The sequence below is a fragment of the Ambystoma mexicanum genome, chromosome 10 (assembly GCF_040938575.1).
Source record: "Ambystoma mexicanum isolate Mex_15411 chromosome 10, UKY_AmexF1_1, whole genome shotgun sequence".
NCBI classification, from domain to species: Eukaryota; Metazoa; Chordata; class Amphibia; order Caudata; family Ambystomatidae; genus Ambystoma; species Ambystoma mexicanum.
The window spans coordinates 602,848,997-602,874,263 of NC_090932.1; the positions used below are offsets into that span (position 1 = coordinate 602,848,997).

A 25,267-nucleotide genomic window follows, 5' to 3' on the forward strand; every position below is an offset into this window, starting at 1 on the left:
AGGGTCCTCAATGTGAGGGGAGTCGAAGATGACAGAGATTTCTGGCATCAGGTGAAGGAGAAGGGGGAGAACCCATCGAAGACTGACAGAGTGAGGGGAAGAAAGAGGGAGCAGGAGTCACAATAGGAAGCATCTCAGCCTTGCTGGCGTTGAGGCAGAGATCATTGGAAGTACACTAGGACTGGATGGCAGATAGGCGGTCAGGGATGATGGAGGAAGTAAGGAGAAGGGCAGAGGGAAGTTTGAAGAAAGGTTTTGTGTCATCTGCATAACACTGGTAGTTGGGGGGCGGAAATGAGGTGTGCAAGCAGAGCAAGATAGGTGAGCCAGGGAGAAACGGTGGAACCCTGGGGGAAACCCCAGTTGGAGAAAGAGGGATGCGGGGGGGTATAACCTGGGACAAACAGTCAATGAGGAAGGAGGTCAGCCAGTCCAGTGCCACCCAGTCCAGTGCCTGCTCCGAGATACCAAGTGTATCGTGGAGCCATGTTACAAGGATGGAGTGGATGACTGTATCAAATGCAGAGGAGAGATCAAGTAGAATGAGAACAGCTGAAGAGTTGGAATCAAGAGATGCAAGCAGTTCCTCACAGGTGTTCAGAAGAGCAGTTTCCATGCCTCTGGATGCTCAGAATCCAGATTGATGGTCGTGGAAGCAACCAACAAGTTCAGCATGCTGGGTCATTTGGGGGAAGACCAGCTTCTCCAAGAGTTTCCCCAAGGAAGGGAGTGATAGATACGGGGCGGTAGTTGGCTGGACAATATAGGTCTGCATAAGTTTGTTTCAGGAGGGGGCGCACAAGGGAGTGCTTGAGGGAGGAGGGGAAAGATCCAGTAGCAAAAGAGTCGTCGTAGAAATTGGCAAGTGCATGGGCAAGAGAGCCAATATTGTTCTTAATGGTTCTGGAGGAGCAGGGGGAAACCTGTTTGCAGGAAACCTTCATGGAGCGGACAACTCTGGTGAACTTTTCAGGTGTGATTCTCTCCTCTAGGTTAAGTGCCTGTGCCGTTGGCAGATGGGGGAATGGGAGGGGAGAGGCGAGGAGCCCGAAGGCCGAGACTGGGGGATCTGAGCCGTATACTTGTCCATCCAGGGATGCCTGCTTTTCCCTTCCGTCATGGTCTGCTAAGCAATCTGAGGAGCACAAATGCAAGGCGAGCCGGTCCCTGGACCAGGTCACGTATTTAGTTCCCCGTTGCAGTGTGGCAAGCGGGAATTCACCAATGCTAAGTCAGGGCTGGTCTCAGCAGTGCCTAAAGCTTCTGCCCCCCCATAGTGCCACAGTTACTTATTCTCAGGTGTGGGGAGGAGGGGAAATCAGCCTGGATTCCCTCCTAGCCCCCTTGTATCCTAGGCTCCTACGGGGCCAGTATTGCGCGTCTCTCCACCTTCACTTGCTCCCCCGCATGCAGGGAGCTCAGATGGTCATGGTGCACTGCCCCTGTTATTCCGGGAGGTGCGTGTGCAGTAGAAAGGCAGATCGAAGGGCTACCGATGGATATCGGATCAAATATGGTTCACATATTCCGAATCTCTTCCTTGCGAAGGGATTCACCTTGAAGTCTTGGTATAAACCACATTGATCACTTGTTTTTATCCAATCATACAGATATAATTTCTTCTTTGCTCTATCTGGATTCTCTATGAGAACATTTAAGGAGATGTCCGCAGCTGCTATTATGTCACAAACTGCATTTCTCCAATCCACAGCAAAGCCATGATTTGATGTAAACATGTAACAGGACAAGGACAAGAGTAAAGTGTTTGGGTTATTAGATAAAATGCATTTTCTGAACAGAGCACATTGTTGCCATTTGTATTTGATCTACAAAGAAATGAGGCTAATCTCGTGCCGTAAAAATGTAATTGGTAAACATTGGGGCAAGTTCAGAATTTGCCTTCCAATTTCTGCAAGATAGTGTTCTTTAAATTGGGCTATGTTTCCAGGCAGTATAGAAGTATTGGAGTCGTTTTCTGGTTGTAGTATGTGACTGCTGATTGTAATGAAAATTTGCTGTATTTCTTTAGAATCAATTTGGTCTGTGAAATGACAGTTTTCAATCTTACTTAAAATAGAGCCAAGTGTGCTCTGTTGTCATGCTGGTTATCAATTTGCATGCCCAGGTACGTATACTGTTCCACTACCTCTAAGTCAGAGTCTTGCAACTTCCACTTGAGCCTGTTACGTCTTGAATTGGGAGTATAACAAATAATAATTTTAGTTTTTTTTATATTAATTGTAAGCTGATTGACACTTACATAAGATGATAAAGCCTGTAATGAGTTTGTAACTCTATGGGGGTTTTTGAGATTTGAATTAAATCATCAGCATATAGTAACGCTGACACTCTCTCTCTCGTCCCAGTCTCGGTGCATCTGTGTTCACGTTCTGAAATATCTCTGGCAAATCATACAGAAAGAAATTGAAGAGGGCTGAGGCAAGAATACACCCCCGCCACAGCCCCCTTGCAGTTTGCAATGAAGTTCAAAGCAAACCCTCAACATTCAATCTAATTTGCAGTGAAGTTCTCGAGTGTAGTTCATGTATGATGTCCGTGATGGTGTTTGGACATTTTGCCTTCTGCAGTTTGTTAACTGCTAGCCGGTCAAGTGGCACAGCGAGTAGAGCGCTCGTTTTGACATCCCTGCAGAGAGGGAATGGGGAAATGCCGGCACCGCCTTGGTGGAAAGGGGAATTACCGCCCTATTCCAAGGTTGGTGGGGCAGTAATTCCCCCTTCCCCCATTGCCCTTCCCCATTCCCATTTTTGCCCCATAGGGCATAATGGGAATGGGGAAGGAGCTAATTACGGCACCGCAAATTGCGGTGCCGTAATTAGCTCCCTGGTCCCTTTGCGGGTTGGTTTTTAACGCCTGCAAAAAGCAGGCGTTAAATTCTCCAACCCGCAAAGGGACCTCGTAGTAAGGCGGTAAGGGTTTACCGGTACTGGTAAAATACCGGTACCGGTAAACCCTTACCGCCGTCTGTGTAATGAGGCCCTTAGTGTTAATCTTGAAGAGCAAGTGTGCAGTATCATTGAAACTGTTTCATTAGAAGCTAGATTTTTCAGCACAATGTCATTTCATTGTGCAATGCAATGCATTTATGGTTCTAATACACGTGTTCTGTTTTGGCATGTTACTGGGAAAGGTGTGTTAAAAAAATGGGAGTGTTATATCACGTGATTGCACGTCATGACGAGTTAATGAAGAGGCCTGGCTTGGTGCTCTTTTCTGGAGAGTGGAGCGCGACCCGTCAGATCAACAACATTGTGCGAGTCCTCTTTGCCACGCTGTGCATGCCAGGCCCCCTCCATAACAACTATACACTGTCTAGGCGCACAATGCCTTATTATGAACCTGGTGTATGCACGTGACCCGCTATACCGTCTCCCCATACTCTAACCTTCCATGTCCGATGTAGCACCTAGTTTAATGGAGTGGCTTTCACAATATGCTACATGAAATTCCTCACGCCAACTACAGTCAATGCTGTCATGACCCTTAACCCTGGCCCTCACTGGCAAGTCAGCCTTCCAGTTAGGGCCAGACCAAAGGCCTTAAAACCTTATCCAAGACTCTCTTGGAGTCAGTCCTGTCGCCTTTGGCACCAGGCTCATAACCATCATGAAGACCAACATTAGAATGGGACTATTTACTTGGGACTATTTAACTTGGGGTGTTCAGCCAACATGGAGGCACACACATAGCTCAGTTACAAGGAACTGAGCTATGCGGTCTAGTCTTTTGGGTGTGGCCGGCCTGGGACTACTTTACCTGGACTACTTTGGGTGTGGCAGGCCTGGGACTATTTTACCTGGACTGCTTTATCTGAGACTATTTAAACCACACCTAAACAGCAGTACACACTTTGTGTTATTCTGCTGTGGGCAGCGTAACGCTCACCGTGTCCAGTTCTTTGATGCCAGCTTACCTGAAACCAAGGACCTGCAGAGAGAGAAAGAACACTACGAAACTTACCTGGAATAATATCCTGTCTTCAGTCCATCGCCCACTTTAGTTCCACTCACCTGAAGGTACGAACTCCATCATCCGGCACCGCATGCATCCTGGAATACCATAACCTGGAAGGAGGAGGAAGAAAGACAGACAGCATTAATAAGCGCTTACTCACGTGTCCTCCCGAACGAAGAAAGCCACACAATTCTTACCTGGGTAGTCATCTCCTGGTCAGCATCATTGCTGGAACATCACGGCGCTCGGCGAGGAACATCACGACCTGCAAGGAGAGAAAAGACATAGGTTAGCAATATAAAAGGCGAAACAGTGCCATGCATTACTCACTGGACAGCATCGCGCACACCGTGCTTTCGCCTACCGGCCCATGCTCATCTTCAAACTGTATGACAACACCAAAATACCTTTCCATACCTCAAAGGAAAGAATCAAGACATTATTATTCGAACTAAGAGGAACATAAGAACTGCACATAAAGACTGTAAAGCAGCAAACCTACGGAGTCGCAGCAGGCCTGGATTCCCACAGGGGGCTTGCACCAGTGAAGTAACTTGGTTGCTGCTCGCCCCCCACATCTACGCGCCCCTGCCACGAGGAGCAGGACGGAGAATCCACCTTTTACAATATTAAGACCCATCTTTAACCAGAGGCCTTACCAAGGGACCGGGAGAGGGTTCGAGAGTGCAAATCATCCAACCAGGGCTGGGTGTCATCCCCGTGGATACCAGGTGAGTGCAACAATCCTCCAAATGTTTCTCATTGCTATCCTGTGGATGTAGGACATACATACACTTGTTTTACACTGTTCCGGACGGTTCATGTAAACTGCCTGTAACACTGAATTAGATTCTCATCCTGTACTGCACTTGTACGTTTATTTTGCAAACCTCCGATTTTTGACCCTGTACCCCTGTGCTTCAACCTACCTGATGTGACTTGGCAGCCTTGTGCTGCATACGTAATGTACTATGTCTGCAACCTACCTGCTGTGAAATGTAACTATTGCCTAGATGCCCTTGGGTTTTGTGCGCTGCTATAAATGTGAAAATAAATAAGCTCTGCATTCCATCACACACAGCCACCTGAATCTCAGACACACTTAAGGGGATCTCTGTATCCACTACTTCCCTAGTCGTGGCCTCATACCAGCCCTGTCCACCAACTTGTTACCCAATATCCCACAATGACTGGCGATCCATGCCAACTCAATCCCCATCCCTCCCACTGTGCATTTCTCCAGACGCTGTCTAAAACCACCAGAGAATCAGAGCTAGAACCTAACTAAACTAGAGACTTCAAACGAACTACAAACCCCAGCATTCCTGCATTAGGAACCCCATAAATCAGAGTGGAGACTTGTCTCGGACGCCCTCGGCCCTATTCAAGTTTTCCCACGCGGAATGGAAGCTGAGTGTAGAGTGCTGTGGAACCGGATGCAAACGCCTTGGAATGTCCAAGATGGTGCAGAGGACTGTGTACACCTTCAAAACGTAACTGTTGCACAGGGAAACAAAGTGCCTATCGAGTCTGCTTTCTCAATCATCCAATTCCAGACTACCTTGAATAATAACTTAAAGGGATGGAGTATTAGTCCCCTATCCACAGTCTAATGAAGAAAAGGGAAACAAAGTTAAGCAGGAGTTGGCTTATAAAATCCTTCACAGCATCCTTGGTATAAAAGGTGCTGCATGCAACTATGGAGTGATCTCGGGTTTGAAGATAAATAAACAGAAATCATCCGCGATGGCACTGGCGGGCGACAAGAACGAAATATACAAGACAACGACAGACCTCCAACTACAAAAAGCAGAAGCAGGTGTCAAATATCTCGGAGTGACTTTGACACTGCGGATACAGGACCTCTACAAAGGAAACTACCCCAAACTTTTAGAAGACGTCAAAAGCGACTTACTCAGGTGGAACCCCTTGATAATTTCATGGTGGGGCAGAATCACAGTCATCAAGATGACAATATTACCAAGATTACTATACTACTTCCAGGCTCTCCCCATCCGGGTCCCACCGGCATTCTTTAGAACCCTCTCCAAAACCATTTCGAAATACCTATGGCAAAACAAAACTCTGAGAGTCTCTCACCAAGCACTCACCGCACATAAGTCGGACGGAGGAATGGCGCTTCCCCACATGAAGAAATACTATGAGGCTGCACAACTCTGGGTCCTACACAAATGGATCACGGATGACTCAGAAAAGTGGTGGGCGGCACAGGACAGAGCAGTGGCTAGAGCAAATCTACGCCACCTCCTCTGGATGAAACCCGAACACAGACACCACAACATAAACCTCAGCGAAGTCATGAGCTCTGCCATGGAAATTTGGAACAGAGCTACAAGAAAGGGCGCTCTGACGATCGACCCAGCCCACTTAATCCCACTCTTCGACAACCCAGACTTCCCCCCCCCCAGCCAGGAGAGAGGCTCCTTTAGGAAATGGCGCGAAGCACACTGCACGAAAGTGGGAGATATGATGGAGGGTCAACAAATCAGATCCTTCCAAAACACCCGGGAATTGCTGGGCCTTACGGAAAGGGACAGAAATCAATATGAGCAACTCCACCACTGGCTCACTTCACCAAGAATTACAAAGCCCTGGGCAAGAGACCTCACCCCATTCGAGACTTATATCATGACCAATACGGGGGAATCGAAGTTTGTATCCACTCTATACAAATTTATCAACGCCCAAGAAGAAAACATTACCTGCCAGTATATGAAAAAATGGGAAGTTACCCTAGGGAAACGAATTACGAGGGACCAATGGTCATACCTCTGGCAAATAATCCCGAAATGGACACAAGCAGTACAAACAAGGGAAGCCTGGACGAAAATAATGGTGCAACAACACAAGGCAAGTGCTGGAAGGGATCCGACACATTGGGCACCTGGAGACATATCTGGTGGGATTGCATTGAAATACAACAATTTTGGGAGGAAGTGAAAGCACAAATGCAGGTAATCTTTGACGGCGCGGCCAATCTGGGAGAAGAAATTTGGATGTGCAGCATGTGGGCCCCCCCCGAGATAAGACCTATACAAAGACGCAAAATTTGAACTTCATGGGATTCCTCTTAGCAGCGTGGCTGGTCATTGTGCAAAAATGGAAACAAAAGGGCCCCCCCCCCCCCCAACCACCCAAGAATGGCTCAGAAGGATTTGGACACATGTAGCTATGGAAAAGATCACGTACGATCTTCAAGGGGACAGACAGAAGTTCGCCACGGACTGGGGAGAAGCCATCGAATTTCTGCAAGGCGACTATATACAGCAATGGTGCCCCCATAACATCTGCATACTTGATATGTTCACAGCCTAATCAAAACCATCCAAGGTTCACAGAGACAGTGCAAAGACATTAAAACCGGTGGGGGTGGGGGGGGGGAGTTGAGGGTCACTGTTGAGTCCCAATGTTCTTGTAAAACAAAATGCCAATAAAAACAATTGGAAAAAAAAAAAAAGATGCTGCATGCAGTCATTGCTCGTCTTGGACCCATGTCTACCTCTGATGCCAGCCTGGAAGGGAGACTGCGGCTTCTGCTAAGGAAGCCTTACAGGGTTTCTAACCCAGAGGAAGTGGCTCTGCGTTCCTCTGCGCCCCCGACAGAAGTAGAGTGGGGGGACCCACAGATGGGATAAGGTGGACTGATTGCAGGAGTTGATGAAGCAGAAATATTCATCTGTGGGATATGAAGAGGTGCATGCTGGTACTTCGTGTCTCCAAGAAAGCGGTGGAAGAACCTGGTAAAAAGGATGCCAGATGAATCCAGAGATTTGATGCCTGGCGAAAAGGATGTCTTGGAGAATCTGAAGACTGGTAAAAGAAGAAACTTGGTGGAAAAAAGATGCCAGAAGACTCCCGAGAGTTGGGGGTCAAAGGCTGGTGGGAGAAATCCCAGTGAAACCTTACAGCAGAGAAGGCGACACCTGATGATAAAACATTATTATTATTATTTTTTTTTAAAACAGGAATCTGAGAACTGAGATGGCAGACAAGCCACTTGGAACTGCGAGTACATCTGAAACTTCCATGTTGCCTTCAAAATCTTTATGCAACACAGATGTCCTGAAATGGAGAAATGTTTGATGCAGATTTGTATTTCTACGTGCATGTTATTTCCAACAAGCTCGGTCTGGCTGTTTGCCACTAAAATGATGGCCGGACACACATGACGGGTACTTGAGCACTTTGAGGGCCCCACACAGACAATGCAACTAGGAAAACAAGACTTTCACATGACGAAGAAGTGTAGGTTCGAAGTTGGCGTGGAGGGATGATGTGCAGGATTGTGGGGGGCGAGAGGCTTGGGTTCTATTGAGGCATGCATATTGTGTTGGAATCCAAGCTGCTGATGACCTTCTTGATCAAGCAGCCTTGCCGAAGCCTTTAACTTTGCAAAAAGATATCCCCCAGCAGTGCCCCATGGATAAAGAGTTGGTAACTTACATCAAGAAATGATTAACACTGCTTTCCACGTGCCAAAGCTAAAAGGGAATTTTCACTAGTGTCCATCAATCCACTTCGGCTCCCATAGCCTGTGATGCTGAATAACCAGCAAACTGATGTGCAGCTATGCAATTCATTATATGTTAGTTGTATAATGCCAAATTACTTGTGTACATCATCTTAACTTGAAGCATTGCAGTAGAAACCATTGATGGTGGAGGACCGGATTTTAGATGTTAGAATTTTATCCAGACTTGAGAAAACGATGTATTGTAAACAAAACAAGGAAACCCTTTATTAGGAAATGTGGGGGAGCTTTATTGACCTTTATGGATGCTGCTAGATTAGGTTCTGGAGTGGAGTGCATTGGTCTATTAGAATTAATATATGGGGAGGGGGTTTGTGTTGTCTATGTGGTTGTTTTGTGTGGTCTTACTTGTTTGTTGTCATTTTTTTTGATACATCTGGCTTTGTTTTAAGCTAGTCCTAAGTTTCATATGGTGGAATACAGAGTTATGGTTTGGAATTCTGTTTTATTTTGTTTTCCACTGTTATGTATTGACCTAGGATGTTAATTCTGTTTATTGTAACTTGTTGAAAATGAGAAATAAAGAGTTTAAAAAAAAAAAAAGAAACCATTGTTCCACATGTAAGAATAGTTGTTATGGTCCATGTGTTTACTGCGGTTAATAAAGTTTAAATCTTGCTGGGAAACAGTGCAGCTCTGTAGAGGAATGGGATACAGTAACTGGGTAAAACCAAATAAGTGATGGGTGGATGATTTTGAATGAATCTGAACCACTGGCAGTACTCTGGGCAACCTTCCACACCGCCGTTTTTTTAGCCTGTCTGCACCAGTGCAAAAGGGGTGCAGCCATATGCAAATCCTTTGGGTACTGTCACAATGGTAGCAGCCCAGCCTGAACAGCTAGGCCAGGTTTTCATTTAAAAAAAGAAAAATATAAAAAGAAAAGAAAAATCAGGAAAAAACCTAGCGGCAAAAGAACATAGAACCGTAGGTATTGTTGAAAGAGACATTGTGTTTTGCGGAGCTGGACATTAGTGGAGGCCTTTCAACACTGCCAGGAATTAATTCTAGTTGTTCAGTGCATGGCAGGAGAAGGACTGCTTGCAGTTATTCTCTGTATGGGCTAGCTTAAACAATTTACATGCACCTGTAATGAGGCGGGCTGCGGTTTGGCAGGCTTGCTTGAGGGGATAGGAGGGATGCCTGATGCACTGGTGGAAGCAAAGTAACCAGGCTGCGTCACCCCTCCCAGCCCGACTGATACATGTGCTCTCGTGGCCTTGGACCATCATGCGGGGGGTGAAGGTCTTTGTTTTTGCAGATTGTGGAGATCTTTAGCCATGCGGATTGCAGTTTTTTCACTATGGGCTTTTGGAAGAAGAATATGGGGTCAACAACAAAGCCCAGGAATTTTGCTGAGCTTGACAGCTGCAGGGGAATCCTTCCAGATGCATGTCATCCAGCAATTCCGGCAGGAGTTGTTTTTTTGCTGTTCTGGCGAGTGTGAATTTGGCGGTTCAGTTTGATGTCTGTGTTTGACATCCACGTTTGGAATGTCCCAGGTATTCAAAGGTGAGGAGTGATGTTCCTGGAGGGCCACTGACCTTTATAATTATTGGTTGTCAGTGTACTGGTGAATGGCTATGTTGGGGTCGTTTAGGAGAGTTCCAAAAGGGCCCCATGTATAGATTGTGGACAACAGAGGAGAGGATAGATCATTGGGAGGGGGCAACTCTACATTTCCCTGGGATTCGGGTGGATCATAATGAGCCCAACTGTAGGGCCTGGTGTCTGATGGATGGGTAGGATGCAAGCAATTTTGCTATGTAGATGGCTCTGGAGAAACCCATCCTGTTGGCGAGTATGGGTGAGGAGTGTTGGATGGTTGACTGGGTTGAAGGAAGCCAAGAAGACTAGGAGGCACGTGTCCCCTGTGGCAATGAGTCACAGCACATCATACACCACTTGGATGGTTGCAGTCTCTGTGCTTCATTTGGGATGGTAACCGCAGAGGAGACACAGTTGGTTGATTTTTGGTTGCAACTACTTTCTTGATCCACTTCTAGATGAACAGGAGACTCGTGATGGGTCTGAAGTTGGCTAGGTCCTACGCGGTCAAGTGATGGGTTTTTGAGAAAGGGATGTATGAGACCGGTCTTCAACGTGTCTGGGAATGCTCCTTCGCACTGGCAGGCGTTCACAAACCTAGACGGGTGAGCTCTGAGCTGGTGAGTTTTTTTAATGAGGGAGGAAGGTGGAAGTTGTGTACTTAAGCAGTAAATTAAGTTTGGCACGTTAGGTCACCTCAAATTAGCTCTTGAAGAAAGAGCTTGTCAAATGGGAGAGAGGCAGATGTTCCTAAAATACATAAGCTGCCGTACTTAGCCTTATATGCATGGTTAAGTACACATATACAACACCAAGCAGAACTCTGTGAAATAAGATCCCCAAAACGTAGAAGTCTAATGCTATTGGTATGTTTAAATGTGTCCCTCATCAAACAAGGAAGCTGTGCAGAGTGCTTGCTAAATGGGAGTTGAAGAATTTGGTCCTTTTTTTAAAAATGTTCATTGTTTTGCATAAGCACTGATAAAGACCATATTTTTGGTTAAATCTTATTAGGACATGCATGGAATCTATGCTTTATATAATTCATTAATTTGAATGATCACGTTTTTGTATAAAACTGGTTTGAATATGTTAAAGCTGCTATTTTATTGCAGGCTTGTTCTGTGCACATTTTATGAACTATGATAAATCTTTTTTAAATGTTGCAAACTGTTAATGGGGACATCTAAATAAATACATATTGATTGAATAAAACTGGTCAGAACATTAGTTCTGAAGCATTTGGGGCTTCTTTTCCCCAGCAAAAAAGGGATTTGTCACAAAATGTACTGGAAAGTATTTGTCAAACCCTTCAGCATTTGAAGACCACTTAATAAATAGGGTGGGGTGGGGTTACCAAGTTATTTGGAATATTCAATTGACTAATTAAAACGTATTAACAGGAACTTGATTTGAATACAAGGCAAATTATGTAATGACACATTTGGCATACATTTGCCTTATCTGCCCATTATCTATGTTCCAGATTGTCAGAGTATTATATGACAATGTTTCCACCATGTAACAACAAATGTAGGTGACACTAAAAGTGATATTTCTGATAATTATAATGCATGTTGGCATCAAACAAAAAAAAACCTTGCTTGTACAAAAAGCAGCATATGCAAATAAGGGAAGTTGGGTAGGCATGCTATGTATTTGTCCATTTTGCTCTTACTAGCCAAGGTGCCCATTTCTCCAGGACACAAACATGGGCACATTGTTGTAACTGTTTATTTGTAAGGCGCTTATACACAAGTGAAGTGCTTCAAAGAACTTCAAGGTGGGAAGGGGACAAGAGGACATCATTGTCATTCTTAGGCCTTGAAGATTCCAAATGATCCAACTGTAATAACTAGCATACTAGGCCACTGCATTTCTACTAGTATAAGTGCGTGATAAAGAGTGGGGGGGAAAAAAAGGGAGCGGGAGAGGAACATGCAAGCCAAAAAAAGATTGGTCATCAATGCGCCTGTGCATGCAGGCATAACCAGTTAGGGAGGGGAGATAGAGGAGGACAGGGCAGACAAACATGCTCAGCCTAGTACATTCAAGGTCGTGCAAGTGCGAGGGGGGGGGAAGTGCGCCCAGTCCAGCAGGGGCCAGGGTTAAGTGCATAGTAGGTGCCATTCTCATGGAACGTATTCCGAGTGCAGAGGTCCGGAGGCAAGTGCAGGACTGGTGGGGGGAGCCTGTGACTTGTGAGGCTCTGGAGGTGCACCAGGTGACCAGTCAAAGCAGATTGGGGAATAGAACGAGGCAGGGAAGTAGGAGAGACGAGAAGGAGGTTAGCAAGGGAAGAGAGAAAGAGGAAGAGAAGAATAAAGTCTTCAGGAGTTTCCAGAACTTACGGAGATCTGGCTCAAGAGGGAGAGAGACACCTGCAGAGGATAAAGATCTACCCCCAAATCTCTGTTTGAAAAAGAGGCTCACCCGCAGAGAGTTGGAGGAGGCCGAGCAGAGGGCTCTGGAGGGAGAGTATTTAGGAAGAGAGTGTTGTAGGTTATAGGGGCCCCGGCCCCAGCCCCATAAAGCCTTGTGGACTATGCAGAGGGACTTGAACTTGATCCTTGCAGACACGGGGAGCCTGTGGGTGGATTTCAGCACCAGAGAGATGCAGTCACTGGGCTTGAGGCCAAGATATGACTTGTGTTTCTGTTCTGGATAAGTTGAAGAGGTCGTAGAGTAGAGGTAGGAAGATTGAGAAGGAGACTGTTACAGTAGTCCAGCCTGGTGAGAACCAGTGCTCTGGAGACAGTGAGCCTCTGGGGGAAGGTGGGAAAAGGTAGAATACCTCTGAGGAGGTGCAGCTGGTAGTGGGACTTTCTGGACATGTCCGAGATTTCAGAAGAGAAGGAGAGAGTAGAGTCAAAGATGATCCCCAGATGTTTTGCCTCACTAGTGGGTGAGGGTGCAGGACCAGGGGTGGCCGGCCAGAGTGAAAGTGGGAAAACGGCAGCAGGGGTCCTAATGAGGATGATATCTGTCTTACTGGAATTAAGGCAGAGATCATTAGCTGCCCACCAGGACTGAATTGCGGACAGACAGTTTGGGATGAGTTAGAAGGTTGAGGGTAGCCTGAAAGATATAGAGTGTCATCCGCATAACACTGAAAGTTGGAGGTGAAGGCAGAGATCATGTGGGCCAAAGGAGCCATGTAGACATTGAAAAACCAGGGGGATAGAATATATCCCTAGGGGACACCGCAAGTAGAGAGAGTGATAGCAGAGAGAAAGGAACACATTTTACTTGGGAAGCACGGTCAGAGAAAAAGGATGCTAGCCACGCCAGGGGCTGATCAGTGATGCCTAGGATCTCACGGAGACAGGAGATTAGGATGTTGTGATTTACTTGTATCGAAAGCGGAGGAGAGGCTGAGAAGAATGACAGAGAGAGAGCTAGAGTCAAGGTTTGAGAGCAGGTCTACATGGGTGTTCAGAGACCAATTTCCGTGCCTATGGATGCTCCAAAGCAAGACTGATCGTGGAGACAACCAACAGATTCAGTGTTGAGGGTAAGCCTAGAGACAGCCAACTTCTCCAGGAGTTTGCCCAGGAAAGGAGTGATGGGCAGTAGTTAGCCAGAATAGGAGGGTCGGCAAAGGGTTTTTTGAGCATGGGTGAAAAAGAGAATGCTCGAGAGAAGTGGGGAAGACTCCAGTGGCGAAGGAGAGGTTGCAGAGGTCTGCAAAGGCTGGAGCTAGCGAGTCATTGTTGTCCTTGATGGTTTTGGAGGGGCAGGGGTCCACCTGTTAGGAAGATGTTTTCATAGACTGGACTTGTCTAGAGACCTCCTCAGGTGTGACAAGGGAGAGGGAGGAAAGAAGAAGGGGAGTGGTGTGGGCGGCCAAGGGGGCCCAGGAGATGATGATGCACGAGTGGGTGTGGAGGAGAGAGAAGACAGGATGTCCTGTGTTTCGGTGGTGAAGTGTGCAGCAAGGGCCGAGCAAAGGGCCTGGGTCGGTGCAGTAGAGTAAGAGGCTGCAGTAGGATTGGCCAGTTCCTTACATACTTTGAAAAGTTTGGCCGTGTTGTTGGATGCTGCAAAGATGCAGGCTTGAATATGGACTCTTTTCTTGGACCGGATGCAGAGTCTATATTGCCTTTGCAGAAGACGGCAGGCCAGCTTGTCAGAGGGTGCGCCTGAAGATCCCCATTTCCATTCCGCTGTCCTGCACTTGCGTTAAGGTCAACCAGGTTAGAGTCGCATCAAGAGTTGCACTTTTTGGCAGGCTTCAGTCGGACCCTCATGACATGGGCAAGGATGTCAAGGGTCTTTGAGATGGAAAGGTGAAAGTTAGAGAGGGCTGTATCAGGGTGGGAGTCAAGAGCAAGAAGCACGGGGAGAGTAGGTGGAGGCAAAGACTGACCTCGAAGGGCGGAGGCAGTGCAGGGTGTGGTAGTGCTAAAGGAGAGGAAAGCTTCAAGTTAGAGGAGAGAAGTGATCAGTCCATAAGAGTGGGGTGGTAAGAGGAACAGAGAAGAATGTCTGTGGAGATTAAGAGCATCCAAGGTGTGCCGGAAATGTGCTTCGGACCAGAAGGTAGAATGGGGAGAGAGCTAGTTGTATAGGTTGCAGAAAGCTGCTGAAGAGTCAGGAGAGTCAAGATGGATGTTGAGATCTTCGCAACAGGAGGAGTTGGGAGGAGGAGGAAAGGAGAGAATATGCCAGGGCAGCCCATTCCGAGAGAAAGAGGGTGGGCTGGCCCCATGGCCAATAGAAGGTGGCCAGAGTAAGAGAGGAGACACGAGAGTGAGAGTGAGAGACTGCAGACTAGGTATTCGAAAGAGGAATAGGCCCGAGTGGCCATTGTGGAAACAGGGATCCACTCTGGAAAGATTAGGGCAACTTCATCTCCTGGTCTGTTGGACCTGGGTTCTGAGAGAATCTTGTAGCCTTCGGGGAGAAGAGTGTCAAAACTCGTGATAGAGCTGTCTTTAAACCAGGTCTCAGTGAGGGCAAGAACATCAGGTCCAGGTGTTCCAAGAGGTGGCCGGAAGAGTGCTTGATTGCAGAGCGAGAGTCAAGCGTGACAACGTAAAGCAGATTGCCACTTTTGAAAGACTTATGGGTGGGGGGGGGGGAGTGAGGGACACAGGGCCCCCACATAAGCAGCACAAGTGCCTGAGAAATAGAGGCAAGAAAAGGCAGAGGGGCCAAATGGAGTGCAAGAAAGAGAGCCGGAACAGTGGCTGATGGCAAGGGAGCCAGTGAGGAGGAAGGTGCCTATCAACAAGGGGTTGGGTTGAGGCCCTTGTACCAAGATGGTACCATTTCGATATACATTTATCATGACCATGGAGGTCGAGGAGAAGGCAAGAAGGACCTCCCAGTGGGTGCCACCATTGATGTGTGAGGAAGAGAGAAGAGCGACCATGTGTAGAGTCCAAAGGTCGGGGAGGGAACTACAAAAGGATGTCTGCGAGAGTCTCTCTGGTGAATGCAATGGCGTAGGTGTCGGTGATAGGAAGGCATGGCCTGAAGCCATGTGTGTCCTTCTTAAGTTTCTTCCTACCAGACATATTGAGCTGTGAGGGATAGGAGATAGAGAAGCAGTTAAAGAAAATAGGTGAGATAGAAAGCACCATTGTGAAGGGGGACAAAGTGTGGTGCACTTAACCAGGCTGAGCAACTGGGGCATGTGGGAGGAAGTTGACATGAGGGTGCAGGCTCACAAAGAAGGCAATAGGAATGGGAAAAAGCAGTGGGGGGGTACAAGCGAACAAGAAGCAGATAACAATACAAGAGTAAGGGAGTAGATTGAGTATCTAACTAGCAGAATATAATAATACAGGTGGAAAGAACACCTAAACTCGATTTTCTAAACAGCAAACATAATCAATGCAGGATGAAAACACACCTAAATTCGAGTATTGAGACACAGGTATTATACCAAAGCAGTGCAGAAGTGATTGCAGTGTGGAGGGAGCTCAGGATTTGCAAAGAGTCAGTCTAGAGGGTAGGTCATGAAGTACAAGGGGGACATATGGCAACAAAAATAGACCAATGAGAATGCCAAGAGGGCAGAGGGTGAGAGTCACTGAGAGATGAAGCCGGCAAAAGAACAACAGTCAGCACTCACATGATGGTGGGTGGGAGGGATGCCACAGTCCATGGGAGCTCCGAAAACCTACCAGGCATGAAACATGTATTTGCCCACGTGACAGAAAGGGGGGGCTGCATTCCCAGCCAGGCCTGGACAGGGCTTTAGTAGGGGGCCGGCGTTCACCTGCCGGCTATCGTGATTGGGGTACAAGGAGCGGAACAGGGCCTAATCACAATTCAGAGCAGACAGGCACTGCAAGCAGTCCGGTGCACGCAATCAGGCTGCGGCCACAATGGAATGTTGAAAGAAAGGGGCCGCAATGTTCAATCATTTTGCTCATTAATGCATTTGCCAGCTGGGCAAAGCATCTGAAGATTACAACTTTTTAACAATGACACTTCAACTAGTATGGACATCTTCTGGAAAATAATTTGCATCGTGGCAACAAACTCAAAATCTTACATGTAAAATAAATAAAAACTGGAACCACAGCATGCTCATTGGCCAACATTCCGTCACAGTTGAGGAGTCCTAGCTATACTGCTACCAAGGTCTCTCCCTTCAGCACTGCCTTCTGGACCATGGCCCAGAGCAACTGGCGAGCAACATTTTAGGGTTAAGTGAGCAACATGTTGCTCCCGAGTGACACGTAGGGGGTCACTGGTTAGGCAAATAAATAATGTAGGGGAGTTAAGGTAGGGTGCTGCGGGGGCGGGGAGGGTCTCCCCCACATACAATTGTGGAGAAATTATCCGATTATTTTTTTCCGATAACATCACATAGGGCCCACTTTCAGTGGGAAAAGGGCTACGATGGCGACACCTGTGAGTTGTTTGTTGCCTTCATGCAGGTGCGACAGTACTTAGGGTTGGCCTGTTGTCCAAAAGGTCGATGGCCAGGAAAAATAAAGGATCCTTTTTGTGCAAGATTGGACGCTAAAACCCAGCAGCCATTTGAGCTTTCTTGGCGATTTAAGGTTGGTTGCTGCTAAAAAAATTTAATAAAAAAACCTAAGTTGGCACTAGGGACTAATGGCGGTTTGAATCCTTTTTTTGATGTTCATGCCGAATAGCCAGCATTTTAGCCATAAAATACATTTGGTGAAATTGAGATTCATGTAAAAATGTGAGAGTGATCCACGTGATAAAGGACCGAGATATCAAAGCCACAGAGGAGAGCTCCAGGTATACTTTGAGGACTGGTGACAGAAAGGAAAATTGGGGGAACTCAATCAAGACCAGGCAGTGAATGTATCTGAATCCCCACATCTGGACCAGCTGTTCAATGAGTAGGGGTAGGAGGTGAACCAGTAAGCATGGAAATCCCATTAGTAAGGCTAATAGCACAATCAGATTTGTGTTGTTGAATGGTACCGGCAGTCATGGTCTCCATTTGTCCATGACATCAACTGCATCATCAATAAAAGTGTCTAAATGATTGCCGTTTTGGGACTGCATCTGTATGAACTCAGATTACAAATCCTTGCAGAGACTGTTAATCTATTTGTTTCGCAAATTGTATGGCTGCTGGCCATTTAGAAGTGTCAATATAAAGCCTTATTTGAGTAACGTGGGGAGGTATTTTTGAAAGACAAGCAATGATTTGAAGGAGCGGCAAGAGCAGTTGGCCCTTAATTGATATGAGGAAGGTTGTCATTCTCGTTTGTGGTGGCTTTGAGGGAGGCATGGTTGTTAGCGAGCTCATTAGTGATCAGAGTGAAGTTTGACCATACAGATACAGACCTTCAGGAGGGGATAGTCGGGGGAATGGTTAGTGGAAGCTGTGCAGACAATGTATGTTCTCATACGAGATCTTACCAATGTAGAAGTTGTTCCTCGCCCACAGAATTAGGGTTCCAGCTGGGAGCCGAAAACAATGTTTCATAGCCTGGTAGAGGACTATGCTTTTTATTTACAGGCTTCGCTAATGTGCTGTGTAATGAGGGTCTTCCTTTTTTTAATGAGGGCACATCAACCACTGCCCAGTTTAAGCATGTTGAGATCAAATAAAATGTTGCTTTGATGCCCGATCTCACCAGATGGCACTTTTGCTGACAATAGCAGGGGGCAAGGGGTGTACCACACAATTTCAGTTTTACAAGTCAGTCTACAAAAAAGGTCAGAAGAGAGCCGATACGCGATGTAAGAGATTAAATGGATGTTGTGAATAGGGCAAGCGGGCATCCAGGACTTCTGATGGGGCAATGGAGGGAGTCTTGGAAAGACCAGGAAATAGTAACTGTCCACGTTTGGTTGGTATTGCACAGACAAGAAGGAAGGATTGGGATGGCTGAATATTCCATCCATCCATTTAGGGGTGCAATACTCCACGAGCAGGGATGAGTCAAGGGGTATGTTGCCCTGGAGGCAGGTGGAGTCTGATGTGTTTTTTAATATCCATACTGTTAATTTAAAAAGGGCCTCTTTGAGATGGTTTTGGTAGCCTGGGTACCAAAGTGTTTAAAAATCATATTAAAATATAAATCAAAGTTGGTGAATGGTCAGGAAGCTTTTCTAGAAACAAAAAAGAATTAAAATAAAATCTGTGGCGGCACTTGGAAGAACATAAAGGAGATGCTTTCGGTATGGATGACAGAGGAAATAGGCATGCGAGATGCTCTATGGATAATCCTTACCACTCTGTGCACAAATTTGAGGCTACATATTCGGAGGGGATGACTATACAGAGTATTTAGGATGATTTAAAAGGGCAAAAGTGCCATAGCAATAAATAAATAAAAAGCTATCCAATTTATGGAAGGTGATAAAGTCTGCGATGTTTGTAGGGTGTAGAAACGTCAAAATGTGTGTGTTTGCGAGGAGGCAAAGTACACTTATGCAGACGGGAGTTGCAAAGTGTGAAGAATTGCCATCTGGCAAGGGTGTAGAGGCCCTAACTTTTAGGATTTTTAGTAACCATAACATGAGAGTAATCCATCTTGGAAAAGCGTGGTTTGCTAACCAGACAAACCTTTTGTTAACCTTCATGCCAAAAGCATGGTGTTGTACACATGTGCCCTGGTTTACCTTTCTCCTGACACAACTGCAGCATCTTCTCTACATTGTATAACGCTTCTCCAGGCAGAGTCTGCATTGAATTCAGCATCCCAGACTCTCAGTCTGATAAACTATTACCTGGCGGTTGGGTAGTCTTGAAATACAAGCCATACCAAGGTTATGGTATGGTGGCTGATGATTCGCATAATTAAAGCCTCATCCAACTGGACTATACCAGGGTCAACCCTGTGAGCTTAGACAACCTATGAGAGGCTATGTGAATTCCAGGCAGCCTGTCTGCATTCCAGTGACCAGTGAATAAGACAAAAGGCAGAATGCCTGCCCCTCTCTCTGTGAGGATGATTAACTCCTCCCTGCTAGTAGCTTCCACCTGGAGATCTCTTGACCACATGGCTTCAAAGATGAAACTGTAGATCAAAGAACAGCCTCACACTAGGGCATGGAACAGTAGAGAGCCTCTGAAGCTGCAAGCTGCAGGAGGGGCAGATTTACACATAGCACAAGAGGCATGAGGAAGGATTCAACAGTCTTGCTTTGGTGTGCCTTTTTCTTTTCTTCCCATCCTCTCCACTTCATACAGTACAAATCCATCTGGATATGGCATCAGGAGGAAAGGGTCAATTGGACAGGGACTGGACTCCTTAAAGCAGGCTTGGTTTCATCCAATCCCATGTGCCATTTTACCTTCTTTAATTCGCTTTTGGGCCTTCAAGGACATCAGGAAGAATTCAGCTGAATCCTGTTGGGAGAGTATGCCTTTCTAAATCCCTCTGCCAGAAGTGAAGTAGTGTTCCAAGTCAGAGGAAAGCTTTGCTCCCTACCCATCCCTAGGGTACATTAAGGCGACAGATCCATGGCCTCCCACTCTGCAAGCAAACCTAACAAGGCTAGAACAGCAGAGACTGAAAAGGGCTCCCCTTGTCCTGGAGACCCCCGGCAATGGGTATCACAGCACCCAGAGAAGCCAGGTCTCCGGTTTCACTGCTTGAACCAAATTCGAACAGTGTTCAATGCTTTTTAATTACCAGGACCCACAGTGCGGCCCTTCCAATCACTGCTTGCATCCCTGGCACCATTTCAACGGTGCATCATCCCAGCAGAGGTGTGATGCTGGAAATACATCAGAGGGACAGGGCCTCCGTATCCTTGTCCTTGACTGCCTTTGTATCGTGTGTGCTGTCGTGTTTTCTGTGCAGGAGTTCATGTGGGACTCCTGGCGGTGCAGCTCTCTCTTTTGGTTTTGGTGAACAGAACCATGGGATACCCTTATGGCACCTATGGGTGGGGGGGTACAACCCTGTGCCCCTAGTGTATGTATTTGAGCACCTGTGTGTGGCCTTCAGAGCAGGATATGGGCTGGTGGCAGCTCTGTGCTGAATTGACTGGTGCCCTGAGCGTGCTCCATTTTGGGAAGCCCAGGCCCTGTCATTGGAATCGGTAGATTCCTGATGGGAACAAGATGGCCCCTATGGCCTCTTGCCTTCCCATCGCCTGTTGCCTTGATCTTCACGAAGTCCCGGGAAGCCCTGACTGGCACTTCCCCCTGACTGGCTGGTGGGTGGAAGTTCCATATATGGTAGTGTCGGGAAGTGCTGACCAGACTGGCTGGAGCCTTCCCAACGACCCCGTGTTGTGGGTACACCTGTGGGTGGGGCCTGGGTGAATGGAGTGTGTGACGAATACCCATTCTGTGTTGTGGATGTCTAGTATCTGGTGTTTGACACAATGACTGAGACAAACCTGCCCGAAACTGGTATGAATGCAGTGTGTAGTTTTGAATGGCGTGGTACTTGTCCGAATCCAAATTCTGTGTTGTGAGTGTCTGGATGGAGAAGAATGGCCTGAATGCGCCGTGCGCCTGTTTGGCTGACTGACTGCTGAATGCCCTTCGTAGTGATTGGATGCTCGAGTGTGACCCAGCGGAATTAATGGGAGATCAACAGTATATCTGGAGACCTCTCACTGCTAGGAATCGTGTCCAGAAGTGTTCAGAGCTGAAGAGTAATTGGAGTGAAACTGACACTTGACCTTGAAGCCCTGCTGGAAGAGAAGAATTGCTGTTGCCCTTCTTCACCAATCAGAAAGCTGTTGTGTCTCCAAGGACTGACCCCGAGAGGAACTGGTAAGGCACCCTCTTCCCGAGCTACGAGGGACCATCGTGCACCAGCTGATCTTTGCCAAAGCTCCCTGGTAGACAGACCTACAACAGGCTGCCGACCCGAGACGGGGACTGCTGCGCAATCCCAAGAAGAAGCACCCGGACTGTTGTCCGCCACTGTCGACGACTGCCGTCGCTGTCCGGAGCCACCGTGCTCCCGTTGCCTAAGAAGTCTTGATCCAAGGACGCTCTCGTCTGCACCACCGCCCGTCTGATCCCGTTGGAGAAGGCCAGGCCGTCGACGTGCAGAGGAGCATCTGCCGGTGGGTTTCCCGCCAGCCAAAGACCACAGAGACGCCGATGACTCGACGCCCTTGCTGGGCCACAGTTCAACCTCTTTGCGGTCCAGAACTATTGACATCGAAGTGCCTCTTCCTTGCAGGACGTTTACGCTACCCAGTCGACGAGCACCGCTAGGAACGAAGCTGCCCCTTCACCGTCGTAGCTCACCCTGTTCTCCGTCAGATGTTCGACGACCAGCGACTCCTGCCTCAAAGGGAGAGCATTCAAGAAGGGCCGTCGATTCACCGACGAGGAACGCTACAACGCCAGAAACTTTGGGGTTGCAGAACTATTGGGAAGTCGCTTGTGAACAATACATGGACTAGGCTTGTGATATATCTTTTTCTACAGGTTTCCCAGGTGGGGGTGGAGGGGGGGGGAATCTCCACACAGAACAGTGTCTAGGTATCAGGGCCAGTATTCTGCCAATTGTTCTAAACCAACTGTTTTCCTCTTATCCTCATATCTATTGTTGGTTTCCTTTCCAAACTGATTTGTGTGACATTTAACCATACAGTTGATGCACTTTAAAGATATCCAATAGTAATTGTGGTACCACGTAGAAGTGTATGTTTGCCATTATAGATAACCGAGTACAAAGTGAGTTATCATGTTATTGTACATAACCTTAAATATTAATTATATAAAGACTGTGTTTAACTAATACAGTGTGTGGACATTCCATTGTGGGGGCTTGGGGACTACACTGTACTTAAGAACCAGCCTGCATCACTTCCAGAGAAGCTAGGCCTTGATTGCTCGTCCATTCCTACCGTAAAAGAGAATCTTGGCTGAGGTCTTCTGTGCCTCTCCTCACACCCCCCTCCAGTCTTTACAAGAGGCATGTCACCAGTCAGGCTCTAGCACCAGCATACCATTTCAGACCACCGGTGTCTTTGCCACAAGCATCAAACCATCAGGACTTTGCATCGAACCTCAACTCAAATCCCAACACTTAACGATCAGAACTAGCAACACTCCTTCGAACCAAGCTCAATTGTCAAACCACTTCTGGGGACCCATCGACTCCATTACTCGATGGCAACCTCAAAATGCATGGAGCGCCGCTTGAACCAAACTCTATGCTAGCTCATCATCTGTAACCAACAGGATTCACCACCTTCAAACAGGAGTCGACCCACCTAAGATTTGGAATCCGGTACTATTGGTAGCCCCTGTCACATTGGTTATAGTTGCACCCCCTAGTGCCCTTATTGCATCTTTCTTCAGGAACATAACCTTTGAGTGAGACTGGTTTCAATTCTTGCCTTTTCCTCCATGCTAAAGTATCCAGAGTGACTACACATTTGTTCTGCATTTTCTGACTTCTTTTACAGGGGTGTTTTTTTTATAGCGTTTGAATAGTTATTTGTACGATTGGTTATTTTTTGATGTAGGATTTGCTAAGGTCTCACATTCACACTGCTAAGTTCTAAGAGCTTGCCCTCTGCCCACAAAGGGCAAAAGAAGTAGATCTGTTAGCTAGGTCTGTCTTACCTCTATGATTGGCAGATTGGCATCACTATTGGTTTTTAGTGCAAGGGCAGATTAGGCTTTTATAGAGCCTACTCGTCAATTTGCTCCTGCAGAACAGACGTCATTTCATCACCAATAGATATTGCTAATGGTATTTCTTTTCCAAAAAGAAATTCTGCAACGGTAGTACTGCAACATTAAGATAGCATAGGTATGGATTTACATGTAGGGAGCAATTTTAGCTCCGATGGTACTTTTAAATTGGTCAGACCACAGTTTTGATTTAAGTTATTTTTAAATTTGGTAAAATGGGCTCATTCAAGATGCTTACCCAAACGCTTTCATGGAGGGACTGCAGTTACACATTTGAATTAACGTACTGGTAAAGGCTGCTGCCCTTCAATGTTCTCTTCAGGACTATACCACTAAACGTTTTTTGTTTGCTCGAAAGTGTTTGATATATTCCGTGTCTAACAAAAAGCAATCGATTTTTAAAAATCACAGAAAATGCAAAAACGTTTTTTTTTTACTAACTTTAAGCTAGCTTGCACGTGTAACGTACACGTAATTACAGCTCTGTTGTTTAACTTGCCTGTTTCCAAATTCTGCGTTCTGCTCCATCAAAATGATCAAGTTTTTGCTCAAACCAGTGCTCCTCTACGGAGGTAGCAGGTATGCTGACGAACTTTCTCTGGTACCTAGCAGCAAGGCACAATGTACACAGCGAACAAAGGAGCCGTAATAGCAGCGGGAGAGCCATTGCTGCACTGAAGAGACAGCCAGAGAACGGATCATATGACTTATCAGCTGATGAACAGCACATGTGACTTTGTCAGGATTGCGGTCCTAAAAAAAAAAACATCCGTTTCCTTAAAGTAATAATGAATGCACACAGGACAAGGATTACGATTTGGTTTTAACGAAACACTGGACAGTACTCCGACAGAGATTTTAAAATGTTAATTGTGTTAGGGTCTCGTATTGCTGCCAGATTCCCTGCTTCTCCCTTTCTTTTTTGCTGTTTCTATTTTTGTGCTTTAAAGCGCGAGAACTGGGTTCTAAAATATCCTCTTCCGGTGTTGTATGGTATCCTGCATCCCCATGGTAGCTTGTGGCAGGCAGTGTTCCGCAATCTTCAGAGCCACGTTCACTTGGATGCCCCACCCACCCAGATATGGCTAGAGCCATACAAACAGCGTACAAATGAAAAATGAGAAAATACAGGGGCAGGCTCGCAACGAAATGTTAGCTGCTAACAGTTCAAAGGATCAGAAACATTGGATGCATTTTGTTTCTTCAGTGTCCCAGCTCCTCCGCGACACAGAATCCGCTTAATAAACCCAACAACACGTTTATTTTTCTTTTATCATCGGCAGCAGAGCCTTGCTTATTCATAATGGTGACTTTCCAACTGAAAGACCACCAGTCACCTTGCAAATCTGTTACAGTTAAAGTGAGCAACACAATAAAGCACCCTTTTAAAATGCGTTCACACCCATAACGTCTAATAGCTTGATATCCTAAAACGTAAAGTGTGCTTTCATGTCCTCAGTTGAATGTTTTTAAAACCATGCATAACAACACACTGGAGGTTTGTGACAAATCTACACACCAAAGTGATTTTTGTAGCTTTTATTGTGTGTCTTAAAGCGCTGAAAATAAAGTGAGTACATAGATATTTTGCCTTTTGCATCTTATAGTTTTCCATTCAGGATGTGGAAAATAAAGGTACACTGACATTATTTTGGCTCAACATGCTGCTATAAGGATTTATATGTCATGATGCTTTACTATGCAATTTGTGGATTTTGCAAGAGTGTTCTACTCTATAGAACAGTATTATTGTAGGTCTGACGCCAGTGGAGAAGGAGGCAAAGCGGCCCCACACTAGGTTTACAAGAGACGGGTTGGCACAGGTTCGGCTCACCACAGCGATTTAACTGGCTCCTGTTACTTTATTCTTACTGAAAACTATAATCACCTTGCCGATCTACAGCATCACTTTGGAAGCAGTTTCTTGCTACATCCGTCTACACACCAGTTTGTGGTGGCAGTAATCGACACACATCTCCATTCCTACACTAATACTCTGTCTTTAGGCCTATGAAGAAGAGGCATTTTCCCTCGAAACGCGTCGCCACTTGAAAATAACGGACTACTGACAACAATTCTTCCAATTATTTCTTCTTTGTGCAATACCATTGTCACTGTTT

At 46.4% G+C, this 25,267-nt stretch overlaps 1 protein-coding gene across 9 annotated transcripts in view; it reads right to left on the bottom strand.

Annotated features, from left to right (window-relative positions):
• Window positions 1-23,852, bottom strand: part of LOC138491581 (putative serine protease K12H4.7) — a 1,111,489-nt gene extending 1,087,637 nt beyond the window's left edge. For 8 of the 9 annotated variants that reach the window (XM_069618167.1, XM_069618163.1, XM_069618161.1 and 5 more), the window contains exon 1: window positions 23,647-23,852. In XM_069618167.1, the coding sequence (XP_069474268.1) occupies window positions 23,647-23,814 (168 nt within the window). In that variant the 5' untranslated portion in view covers window positions 23,815-23,852. The remainder of the gene's footprint in view (window positions 1-23,646) is intronic. The other variant, XM_069618164.1, reaches the window with a different exon arrangement.
• Between the last annotated feature and the right edge of the window lie 1,415 nt (window positions 23,853-25,267).